This window comes from Hyalella azteca, unplaced genomic scaffold (assembly GCF_000764305.2).
Source record: "Hyalella azteca isolate HAZT.00-mixed unplaced genomic scaffold, Hazt_2.0.2 contig13457, whole genome shotgun sequence".
In the NCBI taxonomy this organism is placed as follows: domain Eukaryota; kingdom Metazoa; phylum Arthropoda; class Malacostraca; order Amphipoda; family Hyalellidae; genus Hyalella; species Hyalella azteca.
In genome coordinates this window covers 50,868-66,727 of record NW_025943380.1, presented here as the reverse complement: position 1 = coordinate 66,727, position 15,860 = coordinate 50,868, and the positions used below count along the sequence as shown (strand labels likewise).

The window sequence follows — 15,860 nt, the reverse complement described above, 5'->3', positions numbered from 1 at the left end:
GCAGGCCGTGACTGTGGCGAGGTAAGCCTCACTCGCTTACATCTTGGCTGCCGCCTTTAACTCTCGCGTTCGCTCCCTCTTTTCTATAGCAGCGATCACCAGCTGAGCGTGTCGCTATTATGATTATTTATACCAGGGCTCCGCGTCGCTGATCACGAGCCCAGCAGCCTCGGCTTTGAAGGCGATCATTAGCGCGATATTGAGACGCGCCGCCCGCCACGCCCCGCGTCTGGGAGCTTGTACACACTACCGTTCTCTTCCAAGAAAAGAAAATTGCACAATTGGCATTGAAAATTAGAGCTCAATCCCTCTGTTTGATTATGACATGCATGCGAATGTAGCTGTTTGAATAATAGAGCATTTCTATACATGAACTGTGGAAACATTCGACTTACCGTATCACTTGAGGCACGAAATGTTTTTCAACCAGTTTCCTACAAGGTTGGGAAGCAGCATGAGGTAGTTCGTTTGAGGTAAAAAAAATGAAGCCAAAACGTGTCATATATATTATTAATGTCATCAGATATCTCATATGTTGCTACCGCGTGCTACTAACACACAACTCTGGAAATAAACATGAAAACAAAGACGTACCAACAACACTAGAATCAACTTACTCTAACACCACTTAGGACAAAAAACAGTATGTCCATTGGATGATCTACGCGACTAGCAGCTCTTCCATGCTATTATCAGCTCTAACGAGGGCGAGTTCCTGTTCGATAACAATGCTTCAATCATGAATTAAGCCATTCAATAATAAATGAAAATAAATAGTTCAAACACACACAACTAGAAACATTTGTCGTTAAAATCTAAACATTAAATTCATGAGCAAAGTGTTCCAGAAAAAATTTCTTTAATCAATAATTTCGACACACATGTAACTTTCACGACTAAGAGTACGAAAACAAAATAACTCTAGAACAATTAAATAAAGACTATAAAGAGAAGACGAGATTAGTTATTCAAACGCACGCGCAAAAAAAAAAAAAAACTCATGAACACGAGGAGAAAAATGGCAGGAATGCTGCATGATTTTCAGCATATCCTTAACGGAGGAATTGTAAAGAAAGTAAAGAAATTGCAGAAAGAAGAGTTAGAAGGTATCATTCACCATAATCTCAATATATCGAAATAATTTTTGAAGTACGTTCAAAACGCTGCAGGAAGAACTAGTCCACCAACAGCCAGGATGGACTTTGATAATTCCCTGAAATGGCGGTGAAGCTTAGCGTGGGCTTACCATCAGTTGACGTCCGTATCAGAAATGATTGAAAAATCTCGACGAAAAAGTTTTAAATGAATTGATCTACAAAAAGGTAGCGAAGCTAAGCATTTAGTAATGCGGACATAACACGAGCGTAACGCGCTGGCTATGAGCGGAACTATTCAAATATACTGTAATTCTAATATATTACCTACACCAACCAAACTGTTGATAGTTTCGATTGTTAGTTTTCAACATGAACATAAGTATAACAAATTAAGCAAATAATTCTCAAACGCCCCTTAATCTCACGGATATAATCCTGTGTAATTTGCATAGTTCGAAAAAATTAAAGCATCGTCGCACATGAATTACAAGGCTTTATAAATGAATAATTTGAAAAAATCTCTTCAAAACAAAACATCACCTTGGGCTGCTTCCTGGAGCCATGAAGAAGCAGCAGTGAGTGGAGTGAAGTGTCGGATAAAGCAATATCGTTGGGATTGCCAGTTGCCTACATTTCTATCGCCCTCGAAACATATGCCTTAAAAAATAAAAATTAAGCATACATAGTCGACGATTTCCAGAACTCCTCTCCAGCAACGAACACGTAGTTTAAATAAGCGTGGTAAGGTATCACTGCTGGATAAACCTACTGATAAACATTTGCAGAGAAGATTTTGAATATATAACATATACTGAAAAATTACGACATATGCAGGGCATGTTGACTCTTTATTATTTCATCTTTTTCAAACTATAATAACATAGAAATAGAGTTATATGTAGTAAGTTTTGTCACATTTCAAAATTTTCATGAAGCTTTTTACTATATAGCTAAACAAGGAGACAGACTGACGAAAAACAAATGAGTTACTGAGTTTCAAAATGAGGCTTAAAGCCAAAAATTTTTTCTAGTTTTTTATTGTGAAAATAAAAGTCTAAATAATCTATGTATAACGATCAGCACATTTAGATCAGCAACTATAATAAGCTATGAATTGACCAGCTTGAAGATGTTACCATCATTAGTGTATTCCTGCACAACAGTCAAGTGATGAAGTGTGGCCGGGGCTCACAATAATAATTAATCGATGGAATGTAACGCTATTCTCCTTATATATTTTACACTCTACGAATTTAGAGAATGAACTGTCCAGCAGTTCAAAGAATAGAAACACACATAGAATAGAAAGTATTTTGATAAATTATGGATAGAGATGTCTACATTATGATGGATAACTAGAAAAAAAATAGAAAGAAATAAATTAAAAATAATTAAGTTATACATGAACTTAGAAATATCTATTTTCGTGAAACATCACCTTTACTTCAACATTGGCCTTAAATGAAAATAGAGTCACAATAAAAATATTCCAACAGAGAATACACAGTATTTCATAAAATTTCAAATAACTGATATGGACATCAGTTAATTGGAACGATTTTTTCGTTTCACTGCGCTTTAGTGATTTCCTTTAGTTGGCCGATTTGTTTTCAATCCTCAAATTATTCATACGAATTTAGTGAAGACAATTCAATTTGAAACAAAATTCAGCTAATTTAGAAATCGGTTTTATAGCAACCCAAACACGTAAAAACATTCAAATATGCAGTAGCTCTACCTGATCACCGACGTTGTCTAATAAGTAGCAAAGGTTAATCAGGCGTTTAGAGTAAGGTTGGGCAGCAGTGCTTACTGAGCAATGTTAAATACCTGGGCCCATACTTTCAAAAAAAGTTAAGAGATCGTAAGTTCATCAGCCAATCATTGACGGCCTTTCAACCAAAATCCACCAATCATAGACAAGAAAATAGAGCGTAAGTACTTACGTTCACTTAGCGAGTTTTGAAAGTATGGCCCCTGGCCACGACGTTATACAGGATGAACAAATATGCATCAACAAATGTGAAGATTAGGTATGCAGGTATTCATGATACCAAGCCGACAACGTACATACTCTCCAGCATAATACTAAGTCATCCTCAAAGGTAGCTATAACATCTACACTTGCTCAACATATCTTAGTGAACAAAATTCAGCAAATGGCAGCAATGCTATCAATCTCACAGCGTGGGCGCAATATACGCAAACCTGCACGATTTGTAAGCTGGCTGGATGCATAACTGATAGTAGCTAAATTTTTGAGTGAAATTGGAATGAAAAATTTGCTATTAAATCCAAAAAAAATATAACTCAGTACTCACTGCAGTGAGTGACAGAGAGCGCATTTTCTCGTCGACGAAAACTTGAGGTCACGGACAGACGAACGACAGACGGACATGGCGAGCACAATAGTGCATTTTTTCCATAAATGAGAAAATGCGCTAAAAAACAGGAACAAACAAAACCCGAATTAAAACATGATTAAACTGTCCTATTAGAATAGAATAAATAGCAGGTGGGGGCGTACACTTAGCATTAGCACGCCAAAAGCTATGAAAGTGTTCAAACTATGCCACCAAAATGAATAAAATCAATTAGATTTAAATAAAATCAATTAGATTTATATAAAATCAGTTACATTTATCTCTATCTACGCCAACCATTTCAAATCTACGGGTCAAAAAGTTCGGAAAACTTCGATCGAATTTATCACGTTTCCTTTTATCAGGAGTGAATTGCACTGCGAGTACCTACGTAAGACTACGTCATAAGGTAAACTAAATCAACCAATCTACAGATATATATTATTACTTTCAAATCTCCATTGTAAATGCATAAGTTCCAGAGAAGCGACTATCAAGGAAAATTAATATGAACAGAAAAATAATATTAAAATAGCCCAAAGTCTTACTTAAAGATCCTAAATACAAGCTGGATATATCGAGTCTTCTATGGCACTCACCAGATCACTATAAAGGTTTAATTTAAAAAGTCGCGGCTCGGTATCTATGCCTACATCTCTAACAATCTTAAGGCAAATTCAACGATAAATACTACTTTGGATACGATCTAAAAATAGCAAGTAGATCCAACGGTTGGCGATGCTGTTCATCTTTGATTTCGAAGAAAGGTTTTAATTTAATACAGCTTGCGTGCACAAAAACCTCAACATCAAAGACCCGCAACAAAACTCCATCAGAATGTAGCCGTATACTTGATTCAAGCATGTGCAATCCATCCTTCACTACTTGACGATGGAGAATAAGAGGAATGCATTATACAGTATATCTGTACTCGTACTTAGAGCACAAGAGCTGTTACCCCTGAATTTTTTATGTCAAGCTCCCCAACTTGATTATTTCACAAACATTAATGCATTTTCAAACACTGTGCAACTATTTAACAGAATTTCAAACATTTTGAAGTTCAAACATGATGAGAGTTATGATTCGTATGAATGTTAGACATCAAGTTGTTTTTGATTGATTACCAGATTCAACCTGAAGCTGCTAAACGATTCTCATCTTTCAAAAGTTGCACGCTGCATCAACAAAGAGTTTACAGGAAGTTTAGTTCTATGAGGAAAGGCGCAGAGTCCACATCAGTGTCGGGCAAGCGGAAAAGCTGCGCATGTTGCCACGCGCTCTCGCCCTCGCCGCCCCCCAGCACCGCCCTCACCACAAGCTCTCCGCTCACTTTACCATCACGCCACGTGTTGTCCAGGCCACCGGTCGTCCTGTCACCACTACCCCATGCTTCCTTTCTGTCCTGTCCACTGACAGCAGACGCCGTTTGTTTTATTGATGAAGACTTGCCGCCAGATGATGGTCGTTGCCTGTCGTCTACAGCCAAGCCAGCCCCTTTCCGGGACTCACTAGCTGATCGTTGAGATACGTTCTTGTTATCTGAACTTGATGATTCGGCCTTGACCGATGCAGAAGGAACAGGTTTATTATTGCCACTTTGATTCTTGGATAATTTACGAACGTCGGGGGAGACTGGCACATGAGACTTACCCTTAGATATATTAGAACTCTTACAGGGGTCGTTACTTTTGCCTCGAGGCTTAGCACCTCTCGAGCTTGGTGAGGTTGACGAGTGACGGTGAGAGGCCTCCACGCCACCGTTATTTCGAGAAGACGTTTCCGATGGACTTGCCCTCCGAGTAAATTTGTTAGCTTTATTTGCTGTGTCTTTGTCGTTAATTTTCGATTTGGCTGATTGGGATTGTTGGCCAGCGTCGGCGGCTGGATTGTTGTTATCCTGGTTGGAATCAAGAGCAGCGCTGCTGCCAGTAACCAAGCAAGACTTGAGGTTAGCGGCTGCTTTGTTGGCAGCTCGGCTGCACAGATTCTCTATTCGAAGCTCTCCGCCTGAAAAATATAAACTCAGTGTAAGGAAATCGCAATTATCAACACTGCCAAATGAAGCAGCGTGAAAGAAAAAGATGAACGCGGAGGAAATAGAAAACAGAAGAAGAGTAAACAAAGGAAGAGTGAAGAGAGATTGACGGAACAGCAGAACTTTAGATGGAGGAAGAAAGATGGGAGCCAGAAGGGGCAGAAATTGAACAGGGATATTGAAATGAAAAAATTATGTAAAACACGGAGAAAATGAGGAACAAGGAAAACCATAAATAAAAATATAACACAGTACCCACTGAAGTGAGTGACAGAGCGCGCATTTTCTCGTCGACGAAAACGTAAAGTCACGGACGGACGGACGAACAGACAGACAGACAGACGGACGGACATGATGAGCACAATAGCGCCTTTTTCCCATAAATGAGAAAATGCGCTAAAAACAAAAAAGAAATTTTAGAGAAACAATCAATTGAAGAAGAAAATGGAAATAAAATAAATAAAATTATGTCTCTCATCATTATAAGTAAGTTAATAACGAGGACATTTTTGGGTGCGACATATGATTAAAGGACACGAATACAACAATAATGAACATTACATTCAATGTTGCAGTGCGCAAATTACTTATCTGTCAATAGACGGTAACTCCCGTAGTCAGGCCTCTAAATATTAATAGGTATCATCTACGACGGTTAATACATAAGTAATTTAGGTTAACCCATGGTATACAGACGGTAACTCAGTCCCAGGCTTTTAGGCAAGAATAACGGAACGACAGATAAGCCATGAATGAAGATAAGAGTAACTTATGATATGCTGGCGGTGAACCTCGTTACCATGTCATCATCTACGAATATCCGTGACTTCAATAAATGTATTAGTATTGTTGCCAGAACTCACTGTGAACATTATATACGAATATTATTGACAACTGTTAGTGTTGTGATGAACAAAATTGTTTAATGTCTTTGGAACTCACAGTGGTCGTTTTTGGGATTTATACAAACATAGTTATACACTAATTTCATTGACCACGGTAAATGTATTGGCGTAACGAGGAGATAATGTCGCCGGAACTCACTGTGAACATTATATATGAATATTATTGACACCGGTTAGTGTTGCGATAAACAAATGGGGTAATGCCTCTAGAACTTACAGTATTCGTTGTTTGTGATTTATACGAACATTGTTATACATGATTATCATTAACAACGGTAAATGTATTGGTAAAACTGGAATATAACGTCGCCGGAACTCACTGTGGTCACCAGCGTGATGCTCGCCGTCAACGGTGACGCCCCACGTGACGGTGGCGCCATGGAAGAGCGCGTGTCGCAGCACCACGTGCAGCGCATCCAAGCGCACGCGGCAGCTCTCCCAACGCACGCGCCACGTCACCTCTCCAACGCGCGCGCCCGTCTCCCCTTCTGATGGGTGGACACTTGAATTACATTTCCTTTCTGACTTTTAAAGATAATTTGAATATATATCAATCAATACAGGCAGCGAGCTCCAGTCTCGATGCTTACCTCATATTTGTACGTTGGAAGTTTTATAAAATTGAGCTCTCTTTTTTTGGGGCAATTTCAAGGAGAGAATATCAATCAGACACTATGACATTTCAATCACTTATTCGGAAGTCCCTAATTTTTAACTTTTAAAATAAAATCATAACACGTAATTTTATCACTTTCTATGAAAAATCTTACTTGGGAAAGAATCGCAGTCACATTATATTGCTTCAAAGATGATAATTAGGAAAATTTCGTCCCTGCCATGTCAATGATCATTCTCTGATGACAGTAATGAATTAATACGTTGAGCGAGGAGTTAATTTAAGCATTAATTAAAGAACGCAGGGGCTTATGTTTAATTAATATTGTCGATGAATCACAATTCCTCAAGGAAAATTCGAATGGGCATTCGAAGAAAACTGTCCAATGTATATGCCCATTACAACCGGAGACAAACTAGGTATGTCTGTAGTTTTTCACTTTTAAAAATAAACTTTAAAGCTCTACCTTTGTACAAGTTCATTATTGCAGCAGAGATATAAATTGAAAAGCCATATCAGAAAATTTTACCTAAGTATTAAGATCACTTGATTGCTTAAATCGCAAGTTTATCAAGAATTAAAAAGCAAAGAAAACAGCCAAAAAATTCACCATTTCATATGAGAGAAAACGTTTCGAGTTTAGCTCCATCGTCAGTTCAAAAACCTAGAATAAGAAAAACAATTAGCGAACTAAAATTCCTAATGAAGATATTAAAACATAAATTTTCCAATGAAAACAAATATAAATGAAGTAAACATGAGCAGTCAAACCCATCTATTTACAATTTTGAGGGGATATGACCTGTAGGCTGCATTTAAACTAGGCTTCTGTTAAAAACATACAGGGACTCTTAAATTCGTAGGTCAGAAACACCGGTCGTGGGGGCTAAAACACTAAAATCACCATTAGACACCAGAAACGTTCAGGCCAGGACGTTTCACTGCTCGGCATGAACACGTACTGCTGAATGAGGGATGTGCGCAAGCAGGCTTTTACTTTTCTAATTGTTTGTACTTGCGTTCTATGTTTTTGGACTCCGAAACGTTTCCTCTCATAAGAAATGGTTAATTTTTTGGCTATTTTCTTTGCTTTCATATTCTTGAAAATTTTACCTCATCGAGCTACTTGTAAATGTTGAAATAAACAGCGTCATTTTTGTTCACAGAGTTTTTATGGGAAAACGAACCAATATATGAGATGAGGAGTTGAAAAAAGTAAATAAAAAAATTAAAACAAATAAGAGCCAATGCAATCCTCACTGAACATAGTACCCCATCACTGTCATAATATAGCGTGCCTAGAGCCTGATATTTTAATTAAGACTCGCGGGATCTCACCGGTCCTGGCGATGTAGACGTTATGCCAGTCATGTTCCCGCTTGATGGCGAGGTTAGCTGCCGTGTGCACGCCGGACTGCCAGCCCTGCAGCATCGCTGGGCCTACGGTGCCCTCGCACAGGTAAGAGTCTCGGACTGGATTGTACCTGAAAAGTCGACCATTTCCGTATTACAACGAAAAAAAGTCACTAAAAATAAAAGCGACGTTACCTCACGCAAACTCCTTCACATATCACACATACAGATAACCAATCCCAGATGTTTTAAGCAAAAATATCTTCAATTTGCTTATATTTTTCTTTCCGACATAATCCAAAAACACCTCACTCAGCAGCACTTGATGTAAGATGGAGGTGAAAGCAGTGAACAGCGTGAAGGATAAAGCAGGCTGGTAATCGGAATGTATAAAAGAAGAGACTGACTTGACAGAAAGCGTGGTGATGCGTTGGTAATTGGAATGTATAAGAGAAGAGACTGACTTGACAGAAAGCGTGGTGATGCGCTGGTAATGTATAAGAGAAGAGACTGACTTGACAGAGAGCGTGGTGATGCGCGCGGTGTGGTGGAGGGTGAAGGTGTGGTGTGACGTGGTCTGCAGCACGCCAGTCTCCCCTCTCGAGACTCGCCAGCCCAATGAACCAGAGCTGCGGCCTTCCAGTTCAGCTGATGTATAAATGATAAAAGTTAGCTTATGAGAGAAGTAAACCAGTTTGTCTATTCCTTGAAATAAAATTTATTTAATGTTACTCTTCGTAGCGAATTCACTTCATTAAGTTATGTAAATCACAATTAAGTAACGTCAACAATATTGCTGGTAAGAGGTTTTACTCGAAACTTAAAAAAAAAATTCAAATAATTCCTAAAATCAAACGAGGTCCAAATTATTCAACTGATCAAAAGAAAGTGCTGTTGATATTTTCCAACAAAAAACTTCCATATAATTCCTCAATAATTAAAATAAGACAGCAGTGAACAGAGGACCTTTAGTGGGCGTTCGAGTTGGAGAGAAGAAGGAGGCGATCTCCCGAGCCATCCTGATGTGGAGCTGATGGCGCGTGTGCTGCTGGTGCTGCTGCTGCAACTGCACCGTCAAGCCCCACAGATGCTGACACAGCTCCTCTTCACTCACCCTGCAACATATCATTTTAATCAAAATACATACGTCAATAATTAAGCTTACTTAAACATCCAACACTTTCTTCTCACATAAATTACTTTCAACAAGTCACAATAATTCGCTGCATTTCGGAAGGCTTTTTCTTGTTTTTTTTTACCTCGTTTGTAAGGTATGTTCATATTTTGTTAGGTATGTCCATATTTTCTTAGGTATGTTCATATTTTATTAGGTATGTTATTTATGGTTTACCATAAAAAGCGGAAATTTCCATCACAGTTACCGTAGTAGAAATTTTTTAATTCAAGATCAATAGAGCCTTGTAACAGCGTTCGAAATCATTGACTTGTCGCGGCGCTAGGTACTCAAATACCAATAAGCAACAAGGTAAATGGTACAACAGCTGACAGTTCTCACGTCATTAGACAACACTACACTCACGAATCACTATGCTTCTTTGGCTCGTAAGCTACAGAATGAATAGTACGACAACTAACAGTTGTTATTAATATGCTCCCCTCTTCGTGTTTGACTCACTTGTCGCGGCGCTACTCTAATACCAATAAGCAACAAGGTAAATGGTACGACAACTGCCAGTTCTCACGTCATTAGCCAACACTACACTCACGAGTCACTATGCTTCTTTAGCTCGTAAGCTACAGAATGAATAGTACGACAACTAACGGTTGTTATTAATATGCTCCCCTCTTCGTGTTTGACTCACTTGTCGCGGCGCTTCTTAACCTCGTTAGGCTGGAGCGTGTAGCGCCATGTGACGTCCATGACCTCGTCCCTGGACACGGCGATGACGTAGCTCAGGGCCTTGCCCCAGCCGCACTCGTACAGCAGGGGGCAGTCGATGCGGCCTTCGCATGGGTCAACGTGCACCCAACGCGACTGAGACTGCGACCAAACCTCCGTCCAGGTGTGGTCGGTCTCATCGAATACTTGTCTGCAATAATTACACGCTTCATTTACATGCCCAAGATACAGATAAATAGTTCAAATATTCGTCTTTGTGTTGTGGGTATCGTTGAGGAACGATTTAGTTGATTATATGCTTTTTACACAACCAAGGCTTCAACGATGCCAGAATATAAACGCATTTACTTTCTTTATATCATAAATGATAAATTTCAAGTTCTCATCACAATTTTATCCTGTACAGCGTCGAGGAGACATACGTCACCACCAATTTCAGAGCTCCAGATTCCAATTATAACATTTTCCATACACCACATATAGCTCACGAACGTGTCAAACGAAGTTTAATTCTAGAATTTTGATAATCTTAATGCAATTTTGAATAAAAATTAAATTGGAAGGAAAAAAATTCAAGTTTGCATGCTAATAGGTTTTCTATGAAGTCACGAGCAAAGAAAATGGTGTATTACATTTCAAAGGCAAAGAATTTATAGGAGTAATATTTAATAAAAATTATACAAGGAGAACACTTAGGAGAGCAGTTGACCTGGCATCGAAGCCGAGCGTCCTGCAGCAGAGCGTGAAGCAAGACGCCCACTCCCCACATCGGCCCTCGCGCGTCTCCAGCAGCCGCCCCACGTCCAGGTAGCGGGGGAACCTCCTGTCTGCGCCGCACCTCTGCAGCGTCCAGGTCACCATGAAATAAATTACTATTATCAACTCTAGATACAAAATTAATTATAAAACCGACCAGAAGAAAGCACCGTTATTGTTTCTCAAACTATGAAAAAATAAATAAGAACAATATTTAATTGAATTATAAAAATGACGAAATGCACAAGCATTATTCATTTCAATTAGTTAACCACAAAAATATAGGTACCATACGTATATAGAAGATATTCAAACAAAAGTAGGTAAAACAAAACATACTAGTATGGCAACAAAACTAGTGGGCTATTTCAACTTAATAGATTTAGAAAGCATGCTTTCTGTATAAAATTTTATGGCAACGCAGGTGCGTCTATCTGTTTGGTTTGACCTAAAATAAGACTATAGGTGTACCTGGCACTGGTAATATTCTACTGTGTTGGCCTCTCCTTTGAGCTCATGCTTGGTAGGAGGCACGGTGCTCTTGCTGGCCATGTTGCAGCGACACGCCGAGCACCAACCACAGTCAAACCAACGGAAGAAGTCGCTCTTGAACCAATTAGTGAGCTCGCCTAGTAGGTGGTCCTGTGAAGTGATCATCATTATTAAACTTAAATCATTGATTAGTGAACTGTGACTATCAAAATAGTGTCAAAAGTACTTTGGAAACCAAACAAAAAAGTGCTTTTAAACCTAACCACATTGTTATCTGGGGAACAATACTGAACTCACATCGATGTCAGAACGCTCTTAACGTCAGTATCTTGACCGCTCAAAAATGGTATAAATTGACAAATTTTCACCACTTGATACATTTACTCACATTGAGATCTAGGGGTTTATCAAGTCGCTCATGAGGTTCCTTTACTTTAGCTTCACCTTTGGCACCTTCTTTGCGAGCAAGAAGTGCTTGCTTTAGCTGAGTATTGGCTGCGCTGTGCAAACGTGCCATGGGTATCAAGGATCGCGCTTTGGCTTGGTTCACAGGATCTTCATAAGTTAAGACACGTTGCAGGTAACCTTGGAAGCGGCTCAGCCAGCGCTGATGTGGTTGCAACTGAGGAAGTCAAACCTCCATTAGCACTAAAACATTTGAGTTGCTATTACTATTGCTCTAGTTATTATAAGGTGGCTGCAACTGAGCGTAGTTATATGAAGCTATTGTAGATACTGCCGTAATTAGTTCATGTTGTGTGGTACTTTACAGAATTTGCAGTACAAAACGAAACATTTCAATGAGATAAACACAGACTGAATAAAAGATTATAACAATATAAAGAAAATATTTCCAAATTTTTTAAGGACACCTCAACATGTTTTAATTATATAGGTCTAATTGTTGACGAAACATTGCTTATTAAGGGTAACAAGTACTTTTCATCTTATGTTACCCATCACTTTAAAGAATTTTATTCAGTTCTTCATGTGCCAGCTTTTATTCTTCATTGCATAGGTACTATTCAATATGAGATACGTACATGACCAAATCCAACTAAAACCTTAAATCCAAACCAAACCTAACTCCTTAAAAACCAAATTCAGGACAATCTTACAATTTCTTAATTTCTTTTGGCACACCAAAAAGCCATGACGCAGTCAGAGGTACAAAATGCAACAGATTAACAACCATGCGCCGGATACAACAAATCAATAATCATGTCCCAGATACAAAAGATTAGCAACCTTGTAAGGAGACAGACGTTTGCTTGTGGCGCCTGTGGCGGCCGCGGTCACAGTGGAGCTGCTCAAGGGCGTCACGACGGACGAAGCAAGTGAGCTGCTGCCGCTTGCACTCCCACTGCTGCCCCCTGTGCTGGCAGACGCGTGGCTGCTGCTGCTGCTGCGTGATGCGGTGTCCGATGGCTTCATGGGCGCACCGTTCACTGGAGGAGGCAGGCTGTCAGTTTGCTGGGGGCCTGTGCACAATGCAACTGCAGGTTGACCCATGGCCTTAACATTCAATGCCGCTGGTGTCACCACAGCAGAGTGAGGCGTTCTAACTGGATTTTTTCCACCATTTGCATTATCTGTAGGTTTGGAATCAGAGATTTCAGACATTTTCACATGGCCATTTTCAAGTGTTAAAGACTGGCGTGTGGGAGAAGGTTTAGGCTTGTCAGAAGTAACTCTAGACGACATCATACTGGCTTTAGTAATTTTTTTAGGAACATTTTCTAATTGAGATCTGTCTTTCTCTGTCTTTTTTAAACTATATTTTTTACTGGGAAAAGTTGTCACAGTTTTATTCTCAGTCATGGAGCTCCCAGGCGAGCTTTTGGACGTAAGAGCAGCCATAACTTTTGAGGTTGAAGAACTGCTTTGGTTACCACTACTGGAAATTGATCCTCCACTAGGTAATCTCTTCTTCTCTTGGGCTTTGTTATTTTTGGTCTTGTCTTGCGGGGATTGTTTAGCAGAGGAGGAGCGGAGTAAGGCTGGGCTGTGCAGTGAGGTAGGACTTGGAAGAGAGCGGTCTGTAGCTGCCCCTCCTGAACCCCCTGCAAATGACAAATTCAGAAAGGAATCCTTGGAAAATAGTCAATAGAATCTTCCAAAATAACCCATTAAATTAAATATGTTCAAAGAATAAAGTTTTCCAAAAATACTAAGCAGCAAGTAAAATGAGAAGCTAAATCATTTCTTTTATATGTAGATAATCATAAAGATAGGTATGTAATCATCCTGCATCTATTCTGCATAGCAGAAACCAAAGACACATGTCTAAGTTTATATAGCATCAGAAGAATCAATAGTCAGATTTACCAGAAGAATTAGAAGTCTTCCAGTTGAGCAGTTGATGGAGCTGTTCTTGGTACATCTTCACTGTCTCCAGGCAAGCATCATCTGGCATGACCAATCGGTCATTGGCCTGCCACAAAAATAGGCTTTATTTTTCATTCTAGCGTGTTACTCTCTCTATTGACAATAGATGTACCTGAAATTTGGATAACACAATGCCTGTAAAAATATAAAAATTTAATATAATTACCAGTGGAAATTTATTCTCAAGCACTTGATCATAGCTGGATGAATTATACATTTAGCTCACTTCCTGAAAGCCCATGAAGAACAATAATTCAAAGGCACCATGAGCCGGCAGCAGCGTTAGCTCCATTGCCCGGCTGTTCAGGTTGAGACTCCTCACTCTCTTTTCATTAGGTTGTTGCACAATACTGCTGCTGATCTGCACACAAGTGAAACATTGGTAACAAAAAGATACAGGTACTACTGCCACACAAAAATAGATAGTATATTTGAGAGCTGAACAATAATAAAATACCAACAGATATTTATTTCTTCTCAAAATACAACACCTGTTACAGATGATAGTAAGGCAAACAACTATTTATATTTATATACAACATTTGCATATACATTGAAGATTCATCAAGTAAAGATTAATAATCCAATGGTTGTAAAGGGCCACACAGTTTATAGGTCCTGTATACATACATATATTTATGGTCTTTACCTTGAGCAATAAAGTGATTGCTTTCTCACATAAGGTCTCTTCATTAGTCAAGAGAAGTGCAACTTCAGGATCAACAGCCGGAGGAATCATTGAAGACATTGTAGATCAATTGCAATATGATGGATTGCTTTCTAAACAATTCTAAACATTTAGTAGCCTCATAAATATTATCCCAAAAATTGCTCCTGAAGAACATATATATTTTTTACCAGTTATATACAGTTCTGTAATGAAGGATAATTGATTCTAATTTTTGAAATTACAATACAAACCTGCCAATTAGTATATTTCTAAAAACCTATCAATTGACAATTCATGAATTTCAAAGCCTAAACATCAATAAAATCAATCAAATATTCTATGTATATCAAAATTGATCTCTGGGAGTAGGAGCACTTAATTGAAACACGAGGCTAATTAGCATTTTAATATTATTTGAGATAACATAAGCAGAACTTAGGGAAAGTAATCTTGACTTGCCACATAAATGGGAAGTGATCTTGACTTGCCACAACCTCCTCAAAATATAAGCAAGAAAGACAGTTTATCAATATTACCGGTACTAACTGGACAGTATTGAGTGCGGTCCTTGATAATTGGTGTAAGACTGAAAAAAAAACTACTTTTAATTAACTTATCACAATACACAACACCAACTAGGACTACAAAGGTCATATGGCACATAATCCAAACTCAACCTGGAAATTAGTATTTCTATTCAGGTCCATGTCAGGAACACATGGCAAACACATCTTGCGTCATGCAGCAGGCGCACAAACCAGTCTAAGCACTGGAATCTCCTTCGCTCCCTAGAAGATATTCAAGTAAACATTTTTAAACCCTGCACATGCCATCCTCCCGCTGGAAAGCAAAACTGCCATCCCCCCCAATCAGCCAATCCTATTTGGTCTGAATACCCTCTCATCCCAGCGCAAGATGTCTTCCGCCTTCTGCAAGTTATTTACTTCAATTGCTCCTCACTCCCCAAGCCCCTTCACCTGCCGCCTCATACATCAGTGTCATCTGCCAATACGCGAAAAAATTTTAAACCACCCGGAGAGAATGCGCCGGAGCCGTCTATCTGTCCTGCATGTCAAATCAGCCTACAGTCAAACGGCCACTCATCATACGGTTATATAAATTTTTAATATAGAAGAATTTGTATCTTTCATTTTTTCACATGACTATATTGATATTGGTTTCACATTGGTTGCCGGTGCGGTTGGTATCCCTGCTACCTTCTTTTTTTATGTTTTTCGTTTGGCTGATTGCAACAAAAGGATATTGTATGTCTCAGCTGATTGCATTGGTGGTCAGTTTTGTAATTGTGGATTGAATCATA

At 39.0% G+C, this 15,860-nt stretch overlaps 1 protein-coding gene across 3 annotated transcripts; it reads right to left on the bottom strand.

Annotated features, from left to right (window-relative positions):
* Positions 1 to 3,887: 3,887 nt before the first annotated feature.
* On the bottom strand, positions 3,888 to 14,742 carry LOC108672488 (peptide-N(4)-(N-acetyl-beta-glucosaminyl)asparagine amidase). Of its 3 annotated transcripts, none has more exons than XM_018160155.2 (14): positions 14,519 to 14,742; positions 14,096 to 14,230; positions 13,810 to 13,915; positions 13,374 to 13,544; positions 12,730 to 13,073; positions 11,870 to 12,103; positions 11,461 to 11,631; positions 10,943 to 11,073; positions 10,196 to 10,423; positions 9,339 to 9,487; positions 8,888 to 9,020; positions 8,358 to 8,503; positions 6,724 to 6,891; positions 3,888 to 5,470 (listed from the first exon to the last, which is right to left on the bottom strand). In XM_018160155.2, the coding sequence occupies exons 1-14, from the start codon at positions 14,615 to 14,617 to the stop codon at positions 4,656 to 4,658; spliced, it is 3,030 nt and encodes a 1,009-aa protein (XP_018015644.1). In that variant the 5' UTR covers positions 14,618 to 14,742; the 3' UTR covers positions 3,888 to 4,655. The 3 variants fall into 3 exon arrangements, with proteins under 3 accessions (XP_018015644.1, XP_047739631.1, XP_047739630.1); XM_047883675.1 differs by having other exon boundaries at positions 12,730 to 12,929; XM_047883674.1 differs by having other exon boundaries at positions 12,730 to 13,544.
* Positions 14,743 to 15,860: the final 1,118 nt, after the last annotated feature.

Coding starts and splice junctions, on each gene's coding strand:
- LOC108672488 (XM_047883674.1), bottom strand. CDS start 14,617: ATGTCTTCAATGATTCCTCCGGCTGTTGATCCTGAAGTTGCACTTCTC. Junction 13,916..14,095: donor TCTTCATGGGCTTTCAGGAA/GTGAGCTAAATG, acceptor TTTTTGTGGCAG/GCCAATGACCGATTGGTCAT. Junction 10,424..10,942: donor ACGCTCGGCTTCGATGCCAG/GTCAACTGCTCT, acceptor TAATTATTGCAG/ACAAGTATTCGATGAGACCG.